At 47.9% G+C, this 18,056-nt stretch overlaps 1 protein-coding gene across 4 annotated transcripts in view; it reads left to right on the top strand.

The window, feature by feature from the left end:
* The window catches only part of PER3 (period circadian regulator 3), a 28,434-nt gene that overhangs the window by 1,349 nt on the left and 9,029 nt on the right, over window positions 1–18,056 (top strand). For 3 of the 4 annotated variants that reach the window (XR_015950484.1, XM_060276133.2, XM_035118475.3), the window contains exons 2-16: window positions 3,962–4,596; window positions 6,237–6,394; window positions 6,808–6,923; window positions 7,749–7,950; window positions 9,087–9,135; window positions 9,587–9,717; window positions 10,877–10,955; window positions 11,530–11,636; window positions 12,667–12,823; window positions 14,488–14,593; window positions 14,760–14,888; window positions 15,396–15,513; window positions 15,758–15,881; window positions 17,016–17,143; window positions 17,504–17,713. Coding sequence is in view for 3 of the 4 variants with exons in the window: in XM_060276133.2 (XP_060132116.2) it covers window positions 4,304–4,596; window positions 6,237–6,394; window positions 6,808–6,923; window positions 7,749–7,950; window positions 9,087–9,135; window positions 9,587–9,717; window positions 10,877–10,955; window positions 11,530–11,636; window positions 12,667–12,823; window positions 14,488–14,593; window positions 14,760–14,888; window positions 15,396–15,513; window positions 15,758–15,881; window positions 17,016–17,143; window positions 17,504–17,713 (2,107 nt within the window). In the remaining variant the exon portion in view is untranslated. Of the gene's footprint in view, window positions 1–196; window positions 439–2,214; window positions 2,437–3,961; window positions 4,597–6,236; window positions 6,395–6,807; window positions 6,924–7,748; window positions 7,951–9,086; window positions 9,136–9,586; window positions 9,718–10,876; window positions 10,956–11,529; window positions 11,637–12,666; window positions 12,824–14,487; window positions 14,594–14,759; window positions 14,889–15,395; window positions 15,514–15,757; window positions 15,882–17,015; window positions 17,144–17,503; window positions 17,714–18,056 lie in introns of all 4 variants that reach the window. The other variant, XM_088671771.1, reaches the window with a different exon arrangement.

The raw sequence follows: 18,056 nt of genomic DNA, 5'->3' as shown, positions 1-18,056 counted from the left end.
ATCTCATTTAAGAGTCCCCCTTTAATAAGATGTGGAGTGCACAAGATCCCTTGCAGGCAGATCTGGTGTGAAACTTCTATGCAAGTTGTGTTACCCTGTTCAGGACTATTGCCAGAAAAGGGCTGTTGTGCAGTGAATTTTTCTCCCCATCACTCCCCCTCCCAATTCAGCTTGGATTTATTATTTTCTTGCTTAGAGTTGATCGCTCGTCTTTTGTGACATCACTGGCCACAAGCTTTTCTGAGAGTGCTTTTCAAGCTTGCTTTCCTCTGTTGCACTGGCTTAAAAAAATTATTAATCCTGCCTCCCAAGAGGAAGCCCACCCTGTTAGAGGAAAATAAGAGGCTTGATGCACAGTATGGACTTTGATGAAACATTACAAGCCGCTGAAGTTGGACTGTGGAGCTGTTGGTGTTTATGGTCCTGTACCAGACTAAGGTAAGGTAAAGGGACCCCTGACCATTAGGTCCAGTCGTGACCGACTCTGGGGTTGCGTGCTCATCTCGCATTATTGGCCGAGGGAGCCGCCGTATAGCTTCCAGGTCATGTGGCCAGCATGACTAAGCCGCTTCTGGCAAACCAGAGCAGCACATGGAAACGCCGTTTACCTTCCCGCTGTAGCGGCTCCTATTTATCTACTTGCATTTTGACGTGCTTTCGAACTGCTAGGTTGGCAGGAGCTGGGACCAAGCAACGGGAGCTCACCCCGTCACAGGGATTCAAACCGCCGACCTTCTGATCAGCAAGCCCTAGGCTCAGTGGTTTAACCACAGCGCCACCTGGGCCCCAGATTAACAATTAGCAAATAAATTTCACTGTTCCATTGCTTCATCTAGTGTTATATAAGCAAGTGAAAAAATGGCCTGAAAGTAATTCATAGGAATTTATGGCGGCACGTGGCAAGTCAGTCCTGATTGGCGTGCCTCCTTGTGGGCCAACCTGCAGCCTGGGAGAAGACCTGAGGAGCTCTCTTTACCATCTCTCTTGGTGAAGAGTTCTGGAGCACTCAAAAGCTTGCGTACTATTTTGTGATATTTTGGTTGCCCCAATAAAGGTCATGCCCTATGGAGGATTTGTGGGTTTGTTTTTCCCTTAACCACCACCACAGCTACCCTTACTTTTTCGTGTTGCTTCCTTGGCGGAAGTTAATGCCCAATGTTAGCGTTGTACAACATTGTAGAAAAGTGGTGGGGAGTGACTGGCCCTCCCAAGTGTTGTTCGCCTCCAGCTCCAGACAACGTGACCGATGGTCAGGGAGGGTGGAAGTTGTAGCCCAGCAACACCTGGGTGGCCATATTTGAGACCATTTTGCTGGTCCAACTTTGCCCAAAGGAGGGGTCGTCTCCACACCTACGCACTTATCTGCAGATTGGATCTCCTGCTTTGGTTATACAGTGGTACCTCGGTTTATGAACACAATTGGTTCCGGAAGTCTGTTCATAAACTGAAGCGTTCATAAACTGAAGCGAACTTTCCCATTGAAAGTAATGGAAAGTGAATTAATCCGTTCCAGACGGTCCGCGGAGTAAGCGTTCATAAACTGAAGCAAACTTTCCCATTGAAAGTAAGGGAAAGTGGATTAATCCGTTCCAGACGGGTCCGCGGAGTACTTAAACTGAAGCGTTCATAAACTGAAGCATGGGTGTAATTGGTTCCGGAAGTCTGTTCATAAACTGAAGCGTTCATAAACTGAAGCAAACTTTCCCATTGAAAGTAATGGAAAGTGAATTAATCCGTTCCGGATGGGTCCGCAGCGTTCATAAACCGAAAATTCATAAACCGAGGTGTTCATAAACCGAGGTTCCACTGTACTCCTGTAATAAGGTGTGGATTCCTTGCCCCCCCCCTTCCCTTGGATGCTTTCACTCTCTCAACTGCACTAGAGTCTTTGGGTGGGGTGGGGTGGGGTGGGGAGAGTCTCAAGTCCAGGAATATCCTCCTGAGCTCATTTTCTGGGGTGGGGCACCTGTGCCCCTCCAAACGTTTCAGGCCTGCAGCTCCTATTTTCAACCATCCTGGCTTCTGGGGCTGGTGGGAGCCGAAATCCAGCAGCAACAGGCTCCCTGCCCCTGCCATAAGCGGTCATTGTTGTGACCTGAGGAAGCAGCTCAGGCAAAAGGCACTCTTAGCAAACCATTTAAAACATGACATGGTCCTGTTTTTGGTTTGAATTTTATTTCTTGCTTACACAAATATTTGTTTTGTTGGTCCCAGGATGAAGCTGCAAACAATGTGAAGCTGGGACTCTTGCACATCATGTCCCTCTGCTTGGGTTTGGCAAGCAAGCCATGTGTCAATAAGAAGAATTTCAGGTTGGGTGTCAACAAGCATTATGTAATCATGGAGAGGAGCATGAGACTCGAGGCAGAGTCTCCTGGAGTGTCCTGGGAGCTGTTGTGAACAGATCTTGCAGTGGAATCTGTGGCAGTTTCAAAAGTAAAACTTCTAAATCCACCTGTGTATTATTTTATTTATTAAAATGTAAAAAAACAAAAAACAACCCCAGACCATTCAAAGTAGTTTACAAAAAGAATCAAATACTGACATGATCAGGAAAAAAAATAGTTTTACAAAACTATTTAAAACTAACTGTAAATAAGTGAATGGTAAGCTAAAAGCCAGATTAAAACACAAACCAACATTCTACATGGGTAGGGTTGTCTAAACAAAAATGTTTTGAGCAGGTACTCGAAAGAGTACAGTGAAGGTCCTGTGTGGTGTCAATAGGCGGAGAGTTCCAAAGTGTGGGTGCTGCCAGACTGATTTCTTACAAATGAGGAACAAGTATTACCTATGTGGCAGCTGCAACAGTGCTGAATCCGCAGATCAAAGGGGGCATATGTGGGATACAGTAGACATGACACGCTGATGAAGGATTCTTCTATATAAGGATGGTCCCCTTTATTAGGAAATGTGATTTGTTGGTATTGGCTGTTTCTCAGTTTCTGTTGGCATCACTTCATGTGCCTGAAGAGCTCAAAGTTGGTGAAGGCAGAGGAGAGAGATTCTCCTCTACAAGCCACATCTTAATTTATAAGGGTGCTAGCACAGTTGATAGGCAGAGAATCCACTGTGCTCCCTTTTCAGTAAACATGCTGAGGATTGTACTGCATGCTTTTTGCCCAGATTTTTTTAGCTTGCAATGTATTAACTCGGACAGTCTATGTGAAAAAGCCTTTTATGGTACCTTTACTTTCAGTTATAGCAGAATTTATTGTTCTTACTGTAAACTCGTCTTTTCTTTGTTGAAGAATACCTTTCAAGTTGTGCTGTTCAGGTGTTCTAGCTTAGATACACATGATCATCAAGGCACTTACTTTTTCTTTGGCTTGTGATGCATTTTTCTTGAGGAGGCTGCCTAACAAGGTGGCAACACCCCTCAATTTAATTAGAAAGGGAGTCTGTTGCCTGCAGCCTTTCAGCAGGTTGACTCCAGTTTCTGTTCACCAAGTATTGGTGAACCGCCTGCAAGTGTGTGGTGGAGCAGCAGCAGCACTGAGAACCAAGCTCCGCCTGCTCCCATGTGACACTCTGGGGATAGTTCTGTGTGTGGGGTCAGCCAGCTATTCACCACAAGGATATATTCGAAAAAGCAAGTTTGCTGAATTCCACCAAGCAAAATCTCTCTTTGGCTGTTCTTTTCCCTCCTGTGATTGTGCAGTGAGCACAGTCGAAGTTCCATATCTCAGGAGGAGCCTCCAGGAGTGCTAGAAATATGGGGACAATTGTGTGTCGGGGCGCTGGGCTTCCCCTTCCCATGGCTGCAGAGGTAATCAGGTCTTCTGATGGACCCAAATGTGGTTATGGAAATGCAGCAGTCTGGCTTCAGGGCTGAGATTTCAGAACGAGTAAGAGGCATCATCATGGTTATGGGCTATTCTTCTCACTTAGCCGAGCTGTTCATCATCATTTGCTTGTCTTTCTCTCTCACTCTCTCTCCACTTGGCTTCTGTTTTACCAGGATGAAGGCACTGCGGGATGAAGGCGAAGGGGAGATGGAGTCGTTGCAACCAAAGGCTTCTGCAGCTCTCAGTTGGGAGAGCTGTCTAAAGCTAACTCCCCACAAAAATCTGGGGTCATTGGGTCACCTTCAGGCTGAGAGGATGCAGTGATTCTGGACACCGTGCCCATCCAGAGGCGTCACACGCACGCATTGTTTTCAACAGTAAAATGAAAAGGGGCCGATTGCTAATGCCAGATTCATGCGGTTTTCAAGGTGGCTTAGAAGGGAGAACTTGAATTTGACAGTGAACCAGGCCATGGCAATAGAAGCCCCCTTACTGTAGCCCTTTGTCCGGTCACTATGAATGAGGACCTGCTCCAGGATGACTTCTTGGACCAGCAGGAAAGCTGGTTGCCGGCCAACTTGGCTGCAATTCAGAACTGGGAAGGCGATACTCTCGATGAGCAGAATGCTACCTGTGAAGAAGCTGCCGCACAGATGCGTTGTGGTGGAAGTACAGAAAGCAGCTCCATTGGAAATGAGTCCATCGGGACCAGCACTCACGGCCTTGAATCAAATAGCAGCTTGGCCAGAAATCCTGATGGGCAGGACAGATCTGTAGGTGGCAGTGGTAGCAGCAGCAGCTGCAGCAGGTAACTCTTTTTGCCAGTTTGCTGAAAAGCTTGGCCACATTCTGATTCTAAAGTTGGCGCTTGTAATGTCCCAGGGTTGAAACCAGGAGCTGCTGGAACTGCTGTGCCTGAATTTAGGAGCCAAGCACCATATCTTTGGGGCACATTTGGAGGTATTCAAGTATAGACCAGTAGATTGTGGTCACAGAGTGACACTTGGGGGATGAATAGATGCAAAGTTCCAGGGAGGAGCAGGTGACTCCATCCTCCCTTCATCTCCACCATCCAAGAATTGGGTGGGCCCAATCCCCCCCCCCCAAATTGGGTAACCTTCACTGACCCATGTTGTGCTTGATTTGGGATGAAGGCATCCCCATCATATTAACCAGATTTGGCAGGAGTGAAATACGAAAGAGTTGCCAGCTGATTCCCTCCACTCAGGGCAGAAATGCCCTTCTAAAGGCAGTGTTGGGTTAATGCAGCCTTGGCCAGCCTAGTGCCTGCCAGTTGCCTTGGAGTAAAAGTGGGTTAATCCCTTAATCCACAGATCCTTTCATGCAGCAGCAGACTTCCCGCAATTGTGCATATGATTGGCATGGGGGGGGCAGGGAGTAGATTAAGTTTGAACAATGTGGCCTGTAAATGAAACATACATTAAGCAAGCATGTCCCCCACAGGCACACTCGTGCATGATTTGTGGAATATTTTATTACCGTGGGCCCAAAGCAGTTTGCCTAGAAACTGATTTAAAATTTGTTTAACTTGATTTCTTAGTTGCCAGCTACAAATGAAGGGTCTAAGTGGCTTACAAGAAGTACAAACAGAATAATTTAAAATAGAATTGCAGCATAAATTAACAAACTACTGTGACCTGTAAATCTGCTGAAACTTCACTGGCACAGTTTAACACTGACCAGCGTGATGATAAATAAATAGGAATCCATTCCTCAAATGTCTGCAGGTAGAGGTAAGTCTTAACTTGGCACTGAAAAGTTTGATGCTAGGGGAGACCTTGCTTGGGACAGCATTTCACAGTTGCAATAAAAATTTAAAACCACATTAGTGAGGCACAGCAAGTAAGTAAATTAAACCATAGGAGACTTCAAAAGCCACCAGAATACATACTTTTAAAAAATTCAAAACCCCGGGGAAAGAAAGAACTGTTCCTGGCCTTCCTAGAGAGGCCATTCTACAGCTCTGGAGGCAGTTGCAGAAAAGGCCATGCTCCTAACCATGCCTCTTGGAAAGCAGGGTATGGAGCAGGGTTCAAAGTGGGGGCATAGGAGTCCATACAGAGGGCACTATTGTCTTGGGCCATAATGGCTTTTAAAGGCATGCTTCAGTGCCCTAAGGTATATTAGTTGAGGGCCAGGCAGTCTGAAGTGTTTATGAGGCTCGTGACAAGAAACATAGAGCCTGGAATGTGCGAAGTGCCATAAGCAAATAGGGTTCCATGTGCCAGCCTTGCCCACATGTGCTGGTCCTGTTAAATGACAGAGCTCCAGATCCTTCTTTACAGCACAAGGAGCAACCTTTCTTTGTGCTGGAGCAAACATGGCTTTCAGCTTCTGCCCATCCAAAGCAGATATCACCTAAGAAAGGCCTTTCTTTCTAAAATGTGCTATTGTGTTTTTTGTGGGGTTTTTTGTATTCATCTGCAGCAAGCTGCTTTGTTGGAACCAAGGTAATAATAGAAAGCTGAAGCTGCTAGTCCAGGAAATGAAACAATATCTCCCTGCAGAGCAGGTGGAGAGTTGCGGCAAGGCCAGCACCCTCTGTGCCCTGAACTACGCTCTCAAGTGTGTCCAGCAGATCCAAGGTACGTGGGTGCATTTGAAGAAACCCCGCACTGCACGTGTTGGCCTGTGCTCCAACTCCCATCCGTTGGCATGGCTGTATGATGCTGGGGATTGAGTCTAGTGTTCTGGAGGGTGCTGAAGGGTAGTGCATGCAATGGCAGTTTCCTGGGTTCCATCTCTCTTGTGCTCTCTCACATGAGTAAGCAGTGGAACCCAGGAGGATGCACCTGCCAAGGCAGGGACTATGAGAGGGCACACAAAATATGTTGGGCTTTCAGGAAGGGCCCACTGGCCACCCGTGGTGTACAGTGACAGATCTTGAATCTGGCATCGTCATTTTACAAACAGGGTTACATAAGAAATATCCAGATTTGCCACCTGCTCATTGCTGATTTCTCCCCTCTGCCTCTTGCTTCCCTTGCCTCCTCACCAGCTGACAACAAAGTTTCCAAGGCTTTTGGTGAGCATGGAGCACATCGGACGGATGCTCCTGTGTATGGAGTGGAAGAGCTGGCAGCCATCATGTCTGAACACGCCCCCAAAAACACAGTAAGTGACCCAAATGCTAATGGGGGGGGGTGTCTTTGCCCATTTCAGGTGTACTGGTCAAAGAGATAGCAGCAGCTCAAAGATGCTTCTTAAAACGTAACCACCACAAAATGGCTGTTGTCTTCCTTCGCTGTAAAGCTGCATCTCTGCTTCACTCTTAGAGAAGGGATGAGAGAGACCTCCCAAGAAGTACTAATGGGTGATAAAAGCAGTGAGCAGGAATGGGGGGATCTGTGTGCAGGTCCCTGGGACACTTTCGTTTCTCAGCCTCTGGAAAACACAAGGCCACGAAAGTTCTGTGTTGATGTCAGTAACCTATCTCCATCCTGAATCAGGTGGGGGGGGGACCTTTAAGATGAAGCACGGCCACATTCCCTAGTAGGTGGGACCAGAAGCTGAAAGCGAGGCAGAGCAAGAGATGTGTCCCTTGGCTTTATACAGCTGGCTACATGTCAACCAGAGAATTTCTTAAACATGCATATCGCCATCCCCATCCCCAGGAAGTCTTCTCACACTTCAGGACTCATTCCTCTAGGCAAGAAGCACTTGGTGGAGAGCATGGTGTGGGGCTGCTGGTAGAGGAGCAGGGCTTGAGGAGAGTCCTGAGAGAGGGAGGCATGGAGGGCAACATTTGACCCTTGGACCTTAAGGGCCTTTGCCTCTGGTGTTAGGACATATCATGTAGCTGAGAAGCGGCAGGTGGCAACTGGATCCCGATTTGTAATGTGAAGACTGAACTCCTGTGTCTCTCTCTGATCTTGTTGGCTTGCCAAGTGGCTCCTGATGTTCTGGCTGTGCTTGAGGATTGTGCTTCTCTTTCTCCAGGACACCTTTGTAGCTGTCTTTTCATTGCTCTCCGGGCAGACAGTGCATGTCTCTGAGCAAGCTGCCTCTGTCCTGAATTGCAAAAGGAAATGCTTGGAGTCCTGCCGCTTTGCAGAGCTGTTGGCTCCCCAGGATGTGGGCGTCTTCTACACTCACACCAACCAGGCTCACCTGCCACTTTGGAACTTGGAGGCCCCCAAAGGTGACTTGCTCTGCCCGGGGAAATTTCATCTTATGTGCAAGGTTGTATAAAATGCAAAACACTTGGATGAATTGTAAATATTGTGCTTCAGATAAATGCAGAGAATTATCTGGTTTACCAGTAATTCTTGTGTTGCTATTACAATATTGCAGCACATAGTCACTACCTAACCCAATGGGGGGGAGGGGGGAACCCTCCAATCTGCAGGCCAGATTTGACCCGACATGTGTCCCAATTTTTGAGTGGCTGTTTCAGCTTCCACATACCTGATGTCACCTGTGACATCTGTATGGGACAGGTAGAGATGTGACTGAGTTGGCTGTGCAGCCAAGTTGCTCACAGGACAGAAAGCATTGGCTGAAGGGCACTGAGTTTACCCCTGCTGGGCCGGGCAACTTACTTGAGTTCCGCTCAAGGAACTTGATCACGAAGCTGATTCCTGTTGTTCCTCACCAGCTGGCTGCTGGGTGGTTGGGAAGGACTTTGACAGGTGGGCATGACAACCTGTCTGTCATCTGACAGGACATCTGGTACTTGACTCGCTCACCTATCATAGTTGGCCTGTGGGGTTGGGGACAGATAATGTCGTTAAAAACTTGTGCACACTCTTGCAGCACGGAAAGTTCAGAGACTAATCCTGGCAGAAATTGGCTGAGGGTGGAGGGGTGGGTAGGTCAAGGGCACAAAGAAGTAGTTGGTCTTCCTTGCATGCAGCTCACCTGACCATGGAATGGGAGCTGAGCGTGAGCTTTTAGTGGCATAGGAGAGCCGAAAATAATGCTAATACATTTCACATTTGGCAACTAGTACAGCTCTTTGGGTTCAGATAGTACATGGGTAGACGAGTCTAAAAAGTCTGGGGCACAAATTTTCGCAGCTATGGTGGCTCATTTACCAGAAGTAATGTATTTAGCGTTAACTCTAGAGGTGTATACTCCGTTCTAACCAAACTAAGCCTCCTAGAGCGAAATATACTTCCACTCCCATCTTTTCTGGTCTGGGGGGGGGGGGGTGGAGGCCATCTTAGTTTTTGAAGTAGGACCTGGGGGGGTGAGAGGACACCAAGCTGAGCATGCTGAGAACGAGGAGAATTAATAAACAAATGTTGGTCTCTTCATGTATTTTTGCCCTTACAGACTCACTTTATGAATATGCACAAGTGAAGTCCTTTTTCTGCAGAATAAGGTGAGTATTATGCAGGATTATGGCTGGTATCCATAAGAGGGGTGTTACAAGCTATTTTCAACACAACTTTTCTGTGTGCATGTTGATGCCCAAGCATTTTAGGATGGTAGTGGTGCCATTTCTTCCTATCACCACCCTGCTTCATTTTATGAGATTAACTGGAAATAGTCCTCCCCCACCCCCCAGTAGTACGGAGTAGAATCTGTGACTACAAGGTGATCCAGTTTCCTACTCAAAGGAAGCGTTTTTGTTGTAGACTGTTCCTACTGTTATAACACTTTGATGCTAAAATGCTGCTCTTCAGAGGAGACAAAGGAATGAAGCATCAGTGAATTAACAGGACAGCAGCTTCCTCTTCCTTCTAGCCAGAAACCCAGACAATCCCTTGCCATTTGGAGTAAACTTCACCTGTAGCTGACAAATCGATGGTTTTTTGTTGTTTTGTTTGCAGGGGAGGCAAAGGGAAACACTACTACCCATTCCGGATGACCCCTTATTTGATCAACTTCTCTGTCTCTGACGCCAGTGGGACGATGTCTTGTTGCTTGGCTCTAGCTGAAAAAATCCACTCTGGCTATGAAGGCAAGAAAAGGGGAACTCCAGTTAAAATTGGCCGGGCTAAAACCCAAGTGTATCATGCTAGATCCTGTTATGCAGGGGTAGGCAACCTAAGCCCCGTGGGCCGGATGCAGCCCAATCGCCTTCTCAATCCAGCCCGCAGACGGTCCAGAAATCAGCGTGTTTTTACATGAGTAGAATGTGTCCTTTTATTTAAAATGCATCTCTGGGTTATTTGTGGGGCATAGGAATTTGTTCATTCCCCCCCAAAAAATATAGTCCGGCCCACCACATGGTCTGAGGGATGGCTGAAACAGTTTGCTGACCCCTGCTGTAATGTTTCCACCCCATCTTCTGGGGATTAACTTTGGGACTGGATTGCACCCAGCACCCCTGTTAAATGGGCTGTGTGGGTCTCGTGGATGTGTGGGGATGTAGACAAGGCGGATGCTTTCAATTCTTGTGTGTGTCAGCCAGTTTGACAGAACATTCCAACTTCCTGGTCAGCATGCAAGGGAATATGGACTGTAGCCAAGTAGATCCACTGGTGCTGTGGGTTAAACCACAGAGCCTAGGGCTTGCTGATCAGAAGGTCGGCGGTTTGAATCCCTGTGATGGGGTGAGCTCCCGTTGCTCGGTCCCAGCTCCTGCCAACCTAGCAATTCAAAAGCACATCAAAGTGCAAGTAGATAAATAGGAACCGCTACAGCAGGAAGGTAAACGGCGTTTCCGTGTGCTGCTCTGGTTCGCAGAAGCGGCTTTGTCATGCTGGCCACATGACCTGGAAGCTGTACGCCGGCTCCCTCGGCCAATAATGCGAGATGAGCACGCAACCCCAGAGTCGGTCACGACTGGACCTAATGGTCAGGGGTCCCTTTACCTTTAAAGTTAGTCATATCCGTTAACTGCAGTGGGTCTGCTCTGAAAGGCACTAACCCTGGATAAAAATGCCATGAATCTAATTTTGTGAGCAAAGGGAGGTTCTAGATGGAACAGGATCTCTTCTCTTTTCTCAGCCTCTTTTGATAAGGAAGGGCTCCTGAAACTCAGAGAGAGAGTTCCTGAAAGTGTTGAGTGTTGTGGGTCCACTGTCAGAAAGGAAAGTTGATTGGGTTCACATGAGCCTCTAAGTGGATCTTGAGCTGTCATTGATGCTTTGTGTTCCTTTCTTTAAAATTGTTAGCTCCTCGAATTCCTGTAGAAAAGAGGATTTTCACCACCACCCATACCCCAGGCTGTCTCTTTCTGGAGGTGGATGACAGGTGATGACTTTTATCTTGCTCATACATATGAGATGTGTTGCTGGCAATGCCGGAGAGAAATGCCATTAGAGGCTGATGCTTTGTCTGCTGCAGGCATGGGGTGTGCCCCTCTGTGGCCCTCCAGAGCTTGTTGGACTCCATCTGTGAATGTCGCAGCAGGCAGCGTGGTCAGGGGTCCAAGATGGCGGTGGGAGTTGGAGTCTAGCAACACCTGGAGGGCACAGGTGTTCCCCACTCAATGGATGTATCGCTTTGTCTTATCCTAATAGTAAACCAAATAGCTGTCTCCTGAAGGCTTTTGAAAACACCCTGAACTCATGAAACGTTCAGCGAACAGCTGAAAAAACACAGCCCTCCTGGGGTGGAGCCGTTCATGAATCGGTGGTGATGGGAATGGCCTTTCTGGGTGGTTGACCGAGATCATAGTCAACATGTGCTTAAGAGTGCCACTTTATTGATGTTTAAAAAGCCCGCCCCCTCCCCACCTCAGTTTCTATGTCACAAAAGGCTCCCTTACAAGGCTGGTATTTGCACTGTGCTTTTGTCAATTGGCCGCTGCATTGCTCGATTTCAGGGCGGTGCCTCTGTTGGGATACCTGCCCCAGGATTTGCTTGGGACGTCCATCTTGCGGTACCTTCACCCGGACGATCGACCCATCATGGTAGCCATTCATCGTAAAGGTAAGTTTCGGTCTCTCATCTTCCTTTGGACCTGATGTGGGTGGAGGGAATGTCCTCAATGTCACAAGAGGAAGGGAGTAGATTGTTCCCTGCTCAGCTCCCATTCCATGGTCAGACAAGCTGCATGCAGGAAAGAGGGTTCTGCTGTTTTGGAGCAATGAGGCCTTTGCTCCCTCTCTCTCTCCCCCTCCTCATGTTTGATTAGAAAGTGCAGGGACTTGATGAGGTTCCCATCAAACCCCAGAGGCTTTAATTTCTTTTCCCTTACAGGAGTGGAGGCTTCCACTCCCATGGGGTAGTGCCTGTAGGGGTAGCCACTTCCTCATCTATGGGACTTATTTTGGGGACCATTTGTTCTGTATGTTTATTAACTTCAACCCATTCTGGATTTTATTTCAATTTATTTCTTAACTTCATTCATGATATAGAACCCATAGCAAAGGCTCATGGGATTGCAATTGCAACTGCAAAGGCTCCTGCGATTGCTAACCGTTTTCCTGCTCTTTTCATGCCATTTTGCATTTTCCTGCTCTTTTGGGGCCATTTTTGCCCTTTTGGCAGTTTAAATTGATTTAATTATTTCCGGGCCACACTTGAGTAGAACATGTGTAAGTGGGGAGACACCTGTATTCTGTACCGGCAGTGGCTCTCCCAACCTTACCTGGAAATCATAGAATCATAGATTTGGAAGCGACCATCTGAGGATCATCTAAGTCCAACCCCCTGCAATGCAGGAATATGTAGCTGTCCCACATAGGGATCGAACCTGCAACCTTGGCTTTATCCAACTGAGCTATCCAGGATGCCAGATGCTGAGGATTGAACTTGGGATATTCTACATGCAAAGCAGACACTCTACCACTGGTTCCACCCCCCATAACCTCTCTCCTTCTGGCTGAGAAGAATGATAGAACTTTGCATTAAGCCAGTTCCAGTTCTAGTTATGGGGAACTAGGTGTGCGCAGGCCTTTGTGTGCTTCCATTGGCTGCTGCCAATCCAACCTTGTCTTTGTCTCTGGCTTTTACTCAGTTCTGAAGTTTGCGGGCCGCCCTCCCTTTGAGCACTTGCCCATCCGATTTTGTACTCAGAACGGGGACTACGTCATCCTGGATACCAGCTGGTCCAGTTTTGTGAATCCATGGAGCCGGAAGGTCGTCTTCATCGTTGGGCGGCACAAAGTCAGAACGTAAGCCTCTTGAAGCCAGCGTGTTTGGGGTTTGCCCCCTTTCCCTTGACACCCAGAGCCAATAAGGAGAATTCAGATTGGATTGATACTGTGCTCCTGTGTGTGAGAGCCTGTAGAACTGGTGTAATAATTTGGGTTTGTCAAGAGTGCCAATAAAGCAAAGGCCTGTGTTAGTCCTACTCAGAGTACAACCATTAAAATCAATGGCCGTGGATAGCTTGGGTCTGTTCATTTTAAACGGGTCTCCTCTGAGTAAGACTGATGTGAATACAAAACAAAGATGGTGAGACATGTGGCATGTTAAAAGGGCTTTAAATTAAGATGATGCCAATTTATCGGAGCAGGTCCAGTCAGCATCTTGCATGGTGCAGCAGTAGCAATTGCCCAGGAGTGCTAAGCTAAGGCACTGCTGTTTATTCTGACTCTGCTCTCCAGGACCTGTTGAGATGCCAAGCGTTGAGCCTGGGATCATGTGTCTGTAAAGCATGTGCACCTCCCCTTTGCTATGGCCAGAGCAGATCTGACTTGCATTGTTTTATAAGCCACAAAGTCCAAACGTAGGAAGATTCTGGCTAGCGAAATGCTTGTGGCCAGTACCTGGAGGCTGGAGCTAGACAGGGAGCGCAGAGGAGACTGAGGGACTCAGATTCTTGCTGTCAGCTGACTTCTGACTGATCACATGCTGGGTGTTTGCAGTTGGATCTTTTCATTCTTAGTAGACCCTTCCTTCCAAAAAGACCCTGGTGCTGGAGCCTTCTGGCAGGGAAGCAGGCCAGCAACTCTGAGCTTCACACTGAGTCTGCTGCTTCCTTCACTCCTGAGGCTGGGGGAGGAGAGTGTGAAGAATCAGGGATCCAGGCAGGGCTTGGGAGGGGCTCAGAGGGGCTATTGGGGGCTCAAGTGAGGCATCTGTGAGATGGAGCTCTTCAGGCTGCCTCAAGACTGCTGGGCTCCAGGCTTCTTCCTCAGAAAAGCTTTTCGTGGGGTTTGGGTTAGGCAAGATCCTGACACTTCGTTAAAATTTGCCTTCGCTGCAGCAAAAGAAAGGATGCCATGCCAGATATTATTACATAGAATTTCTGTTTTGTATGCAAATTGTTCATTGTTGAAATAAAGTCTTCTCATGAGCCCCCTCCGCTTGCTGCCAGGGTTCTTAGCCCTGCTCTAGCCTGCTTGGGCTTCCTTGGATTTCTCAAGCTCTGAGAAATCCAAGCTCACAGACATTTCTCAAGCTCTGCTTTAATTCAGGCCTTATGTAGGAGAGCTCCTTACTTGGAAAAGAGTTTTGTTTCTTAGATATTCTGAAAATTCATTTTCAATTTGTGCCATCAGCAGATAAGGCTAGTTGTTTCCTCCCCCCCCCCCCCTGGGCAGGAACAGATTTCTTTGTGTATCCAGCTAAGTATGTACTACTCAGGTCTACCCTAAGTTAATCATGTTCATTCACTACAGTGGTCCAACTCTGAGTAGGACTAGCATTGGATACAAACCTCTGGGTTTACTCTTTCATCAGTCTGTCTAACGTTATCCAGCTTGGGGAGCCAGAAGAACTCGGCTGCAGAGCTAATCCCTTTCCTTGAATAACCCACTCCTGTAATCTTGTGATACAGACCTTTCCTCATCTAGTGTCAAGATGACGCTCTGCTTCCATTCATGCTTTGCAGGAGCCCTCTGAATGAAGATGTCTTTGCAGCAAGAAGCAAGGGGATGGACAGGGTTGACAAGGAGATCTGGGAGCTCCAAGGACAGATCTATAAGCTGCTTCTGCAAGTAAGGAGGGGAATGCAGCTCCAAGCAGGGACGCCTTCTGCCGGATGGGGGCAGGGTGCATGTCAGCATTTCCCCCTCTGAGTGATCCAGAGGCATGCAGCTGACAGGAACGATTGCTGCGACCCTTCCCAGGCTTTGGAAGACCTCTGTTTTTCTTTATTTCCAGCCTGTTTATAGCAACGGTTCTAGCGGTTACGGAAGCCTTATTAGCAATGGATCTTACGAGCACTACATCAGTGTGGCATCTTCCAGTGACTCCAATGGGAACTGTGCGGAGGAAATACAGAGAGAACTGGTGAGTCTCTGGTCATTCACAACCAGCCTGCAGTGTGGGCAGCGGGTGGGTGGGTGGGGGTTGCTGGGGTGCCTCTTGCCTGTTAACCGGCAAGGAAGCTTATAAAGGAAATTGATTTTGAGGGGTTTGAGTTATGGGTATTTTATTCTATTTATTTTTAAAGTTATTTGTAAACTGCTCTTTGTCAGAGAGAGAGGCCCTCTGCCATTAAATATACCCAGTAACGGGGCCAAGTCTACAACCTGACCATGGCTACAACATCCTGCCATTTTTTTGTACTGCTGTTTGTGTTCCACTGTTTCCTCCCCACCCACCCTTGCTTTTGTGTAACATCTTGCCTGTTGAAGAGGCCTGGAGAGAACGTGAAATCCCCACACACCTTTGCAATGGCTTGCTTGGTCCTAATGAAAGTCTTGGCCAGCTGTGGCTTTGGGAGGTTTCTCTTAAGGACCAACACTGCTACCTTTGCCTCATTCATCCTTTGTCTCCCCCCCCCCTCCGCCCCAGATGTCCTTACAGCAGATCTTTGTGGATGCCAACAGACTCAAGAATGTGGGTCAGCAAGTGTACATTGAATCCCACAGTAAGCCTCAAGAGGGGACTCCCAGGGCACAGCATCCAGGAGGTGAGTTCATGGGGGCGACCATGGCCAGGGAGAGGAAGGGATGCATCATCGAGGGTGCCTGCCTCAAGACGGGGGAAATGGTCCAAGACAGATTGATCTTTGGGGACAACAAACATTATAATCTGGAAAATGGAGCCAATGGGAAAGAAATTGAGACCAGGGGCAAGTGGCCATGTGGTGTTGGTTGTCCCACTCCGTTGTAAGGGACTTTCTCTCTCCCCCTCCCCATCTCCCAATTTTCTAGACAAGAAGCCAGGTGCTCCCCCTTCGACTATCATTGACCCACCAGCTGAATCTTGTGATGCTTTGAGAAGCACCAACCACGTCCTGTCCTATCAGCAAATTAACTGTATGGACAGCATCATCAGGTAATAACAACATGGCTTCTCAGCAGGTGTCGATGCTCCTGAAGTCTGACTTCCTCCTCAGTCCCTGCTAGGCATTTCTTATGCCAGCAAAATTCAGTTTCTGTACCTCATTGTAAAAAGAAAAGAGTGATTTGTCTGTGAGGCACTCGGAGTAAGGTTGTGCTGCTTTCTTTGGTGAAGGATGTTATTTCCCCTTTTTCTGTTGTTTTGTACTACTTAGCTTTCCTCTCTACAGCCTCAGGGCTCCCAAAGCAGGATGGGGCAGGGGGAGACATAAATACAGTCCTACCTTGGTTTTCGAACAGCTTAGTTCTCGAACGTTTTGGCTCCCGAATGTTCCGGTTTGCAAACTATTTTTAGAAGCCGAACGTCCTGCAGCCAATCAGAAGCAGTGCTTTGGTTTTTGAACGTTGTGGAAGTCGAACGGACTTCCGGAACGGATTCCGTTCGACTTCCAAGGTGCGGCTGTAAATAGAAAAGTTTGCTCTCCTGTTGGCATCATTAGACCATTCTGTTTGTATTTTTGAGTGTGGTGTTTTATGTTCTCCCAAACAGACCAATGTATTATGCATAGAAGTGCTTGATAGAATTCTTTCCCCCCACTTTCTAAAGTGTCAGAGGACCATGGGGGGGGTGGGAATACCTGCATAAATACAATGAAACAGAGGGTTGGATTGATCCTGATCTTTGTTGAGCCTTCTGGTTTTGTACAGGTTTGTGTGACGATGGGAAATGGGCACGGGGTGAAGCCAAAGCCAGTCTTTTAAGGACATCTGTCAATAAATGAGAAGTGTGGGGTGGGTCTTCCTTGCTGTTAAAACCAGTTTCCTTTAGCTTTCTGCTATATGTTTCGGTAATTTATAGCTGTATCCATAAAGCATGCAATAGCATGAATGGCTTCTGAAATGTCTACTTGTCACACACACACACACACACACACACACACACACACACTTTTTAAAATGAATGAGCATTTAAGTGCGGTCACTTTGGTTGAGCTGCCCTGACAAGGCTCTTCAGGCAGCTGAAACTTGCCTACTGCTTCACTCCCATTCTGACTGGTTGGGAGAACAGCCCTGCTTATATTCATGGACTTAGAATAGGAAGATGCTAATGCCAGGCTCCTGATTGCAGATACCTGGAGAGTTGCAACAGTCCCGCCCTGAAAAGGAAATGTGAGTCCTCTACCAATGCATCCTCTTCATCCTCTGATGACGACAAGCAAGCTCAGCTAAGCCAGAATGACAAGCAAATCTTGGAAGGTGAGAGGGAGCGCAGGAAGGGTTTTCAAGGGGTTTCAGTTTGCTCGTGGCTGTGCTAATGGCTGTTTCTGCCAATATGCTCCAGAGCTTCATGTGCTTTTTGGAAATGACTTCCTACCCAGATACCATTTTTCCTATTCAAAAGCCCCACATTTAAATTGATCAGCTTCGCTTGTCTTGGCTGTGTTTCTGTTACGTCGTATCTTTGAAAGCATTTGCTTTGAGGTTTTCAAGCGGAGGTTGGGTGGCCATCTGTCATGGATGTTGTAGTTGAGATCCCTGCATTGCAAGGGGGGGTGGGCCAGACGATGCTTGGGGGTCCCTTCCAACTTGGCAGTTCTATGATTCTTCCCCTACTAGATGCTGCTGAGCTGCCCTTGGTTGATTCCCAGCCACCTGTGACGCCCAAGCTGGAAGGCGACATAGAGCAGCAGTCCCCAGCGAGGGTGGTGGCCGGCGCTGCTGCAATGACTGACCTGGCGCTGACTGCCAAAGCATTGAGTGTGGTGTCCACAACCAGCCAGTGCAGCTACAGCAGCACCCTGGTCCACTTCCCACACCCGGAGTCAGGTAGGTTGGCAGATGGATCTTGCTTCTCTCCTGAGAAAAACACAAAAACCTCTGAGCTCCTTTGGTTACACACCTGCCTCCTCTCCCAAGCAAGCGGTGTTTGCCTACATAAATCACATCCAGTTAGAACGGATGAGGCTCCAGGCAGGGCTGCTCGTTCTGCTCTCTCGTCTTGGGGTCTCAGCACAAACAAATGAGCCATGCCCTCCTCAAAGGCTTTGGGAGGATGGGAGCTGGATGCTGTCCCTGTCCTCCTGCAGCGGTGTCGGAACCTCACTCAGTGATTGTGGGGGACAAATTGCTGCCTGTTTATAGGAGACATCCATTGCAATGAGCACCAGCC

This window comes from Zootoca vivipara, chromosome 6 (assembly GCF_965207765.1).
Source record: "Zootoca vivipara chromosome 6, rZooViv2.hap1.1, whole genome shotgun sequence".
In the NCBI taxonomy this organism is placed as follows: Eukaryota; Metazoa; Chordata; class Lepidosauria; order Squamata; family Lacertidae; genus Zootoca; species Zootoca vivipara.
Note: the sequence above shows the minus strand (reverse complement) of the source record. Positions and strands in the feature narration are given on the sequence as shown.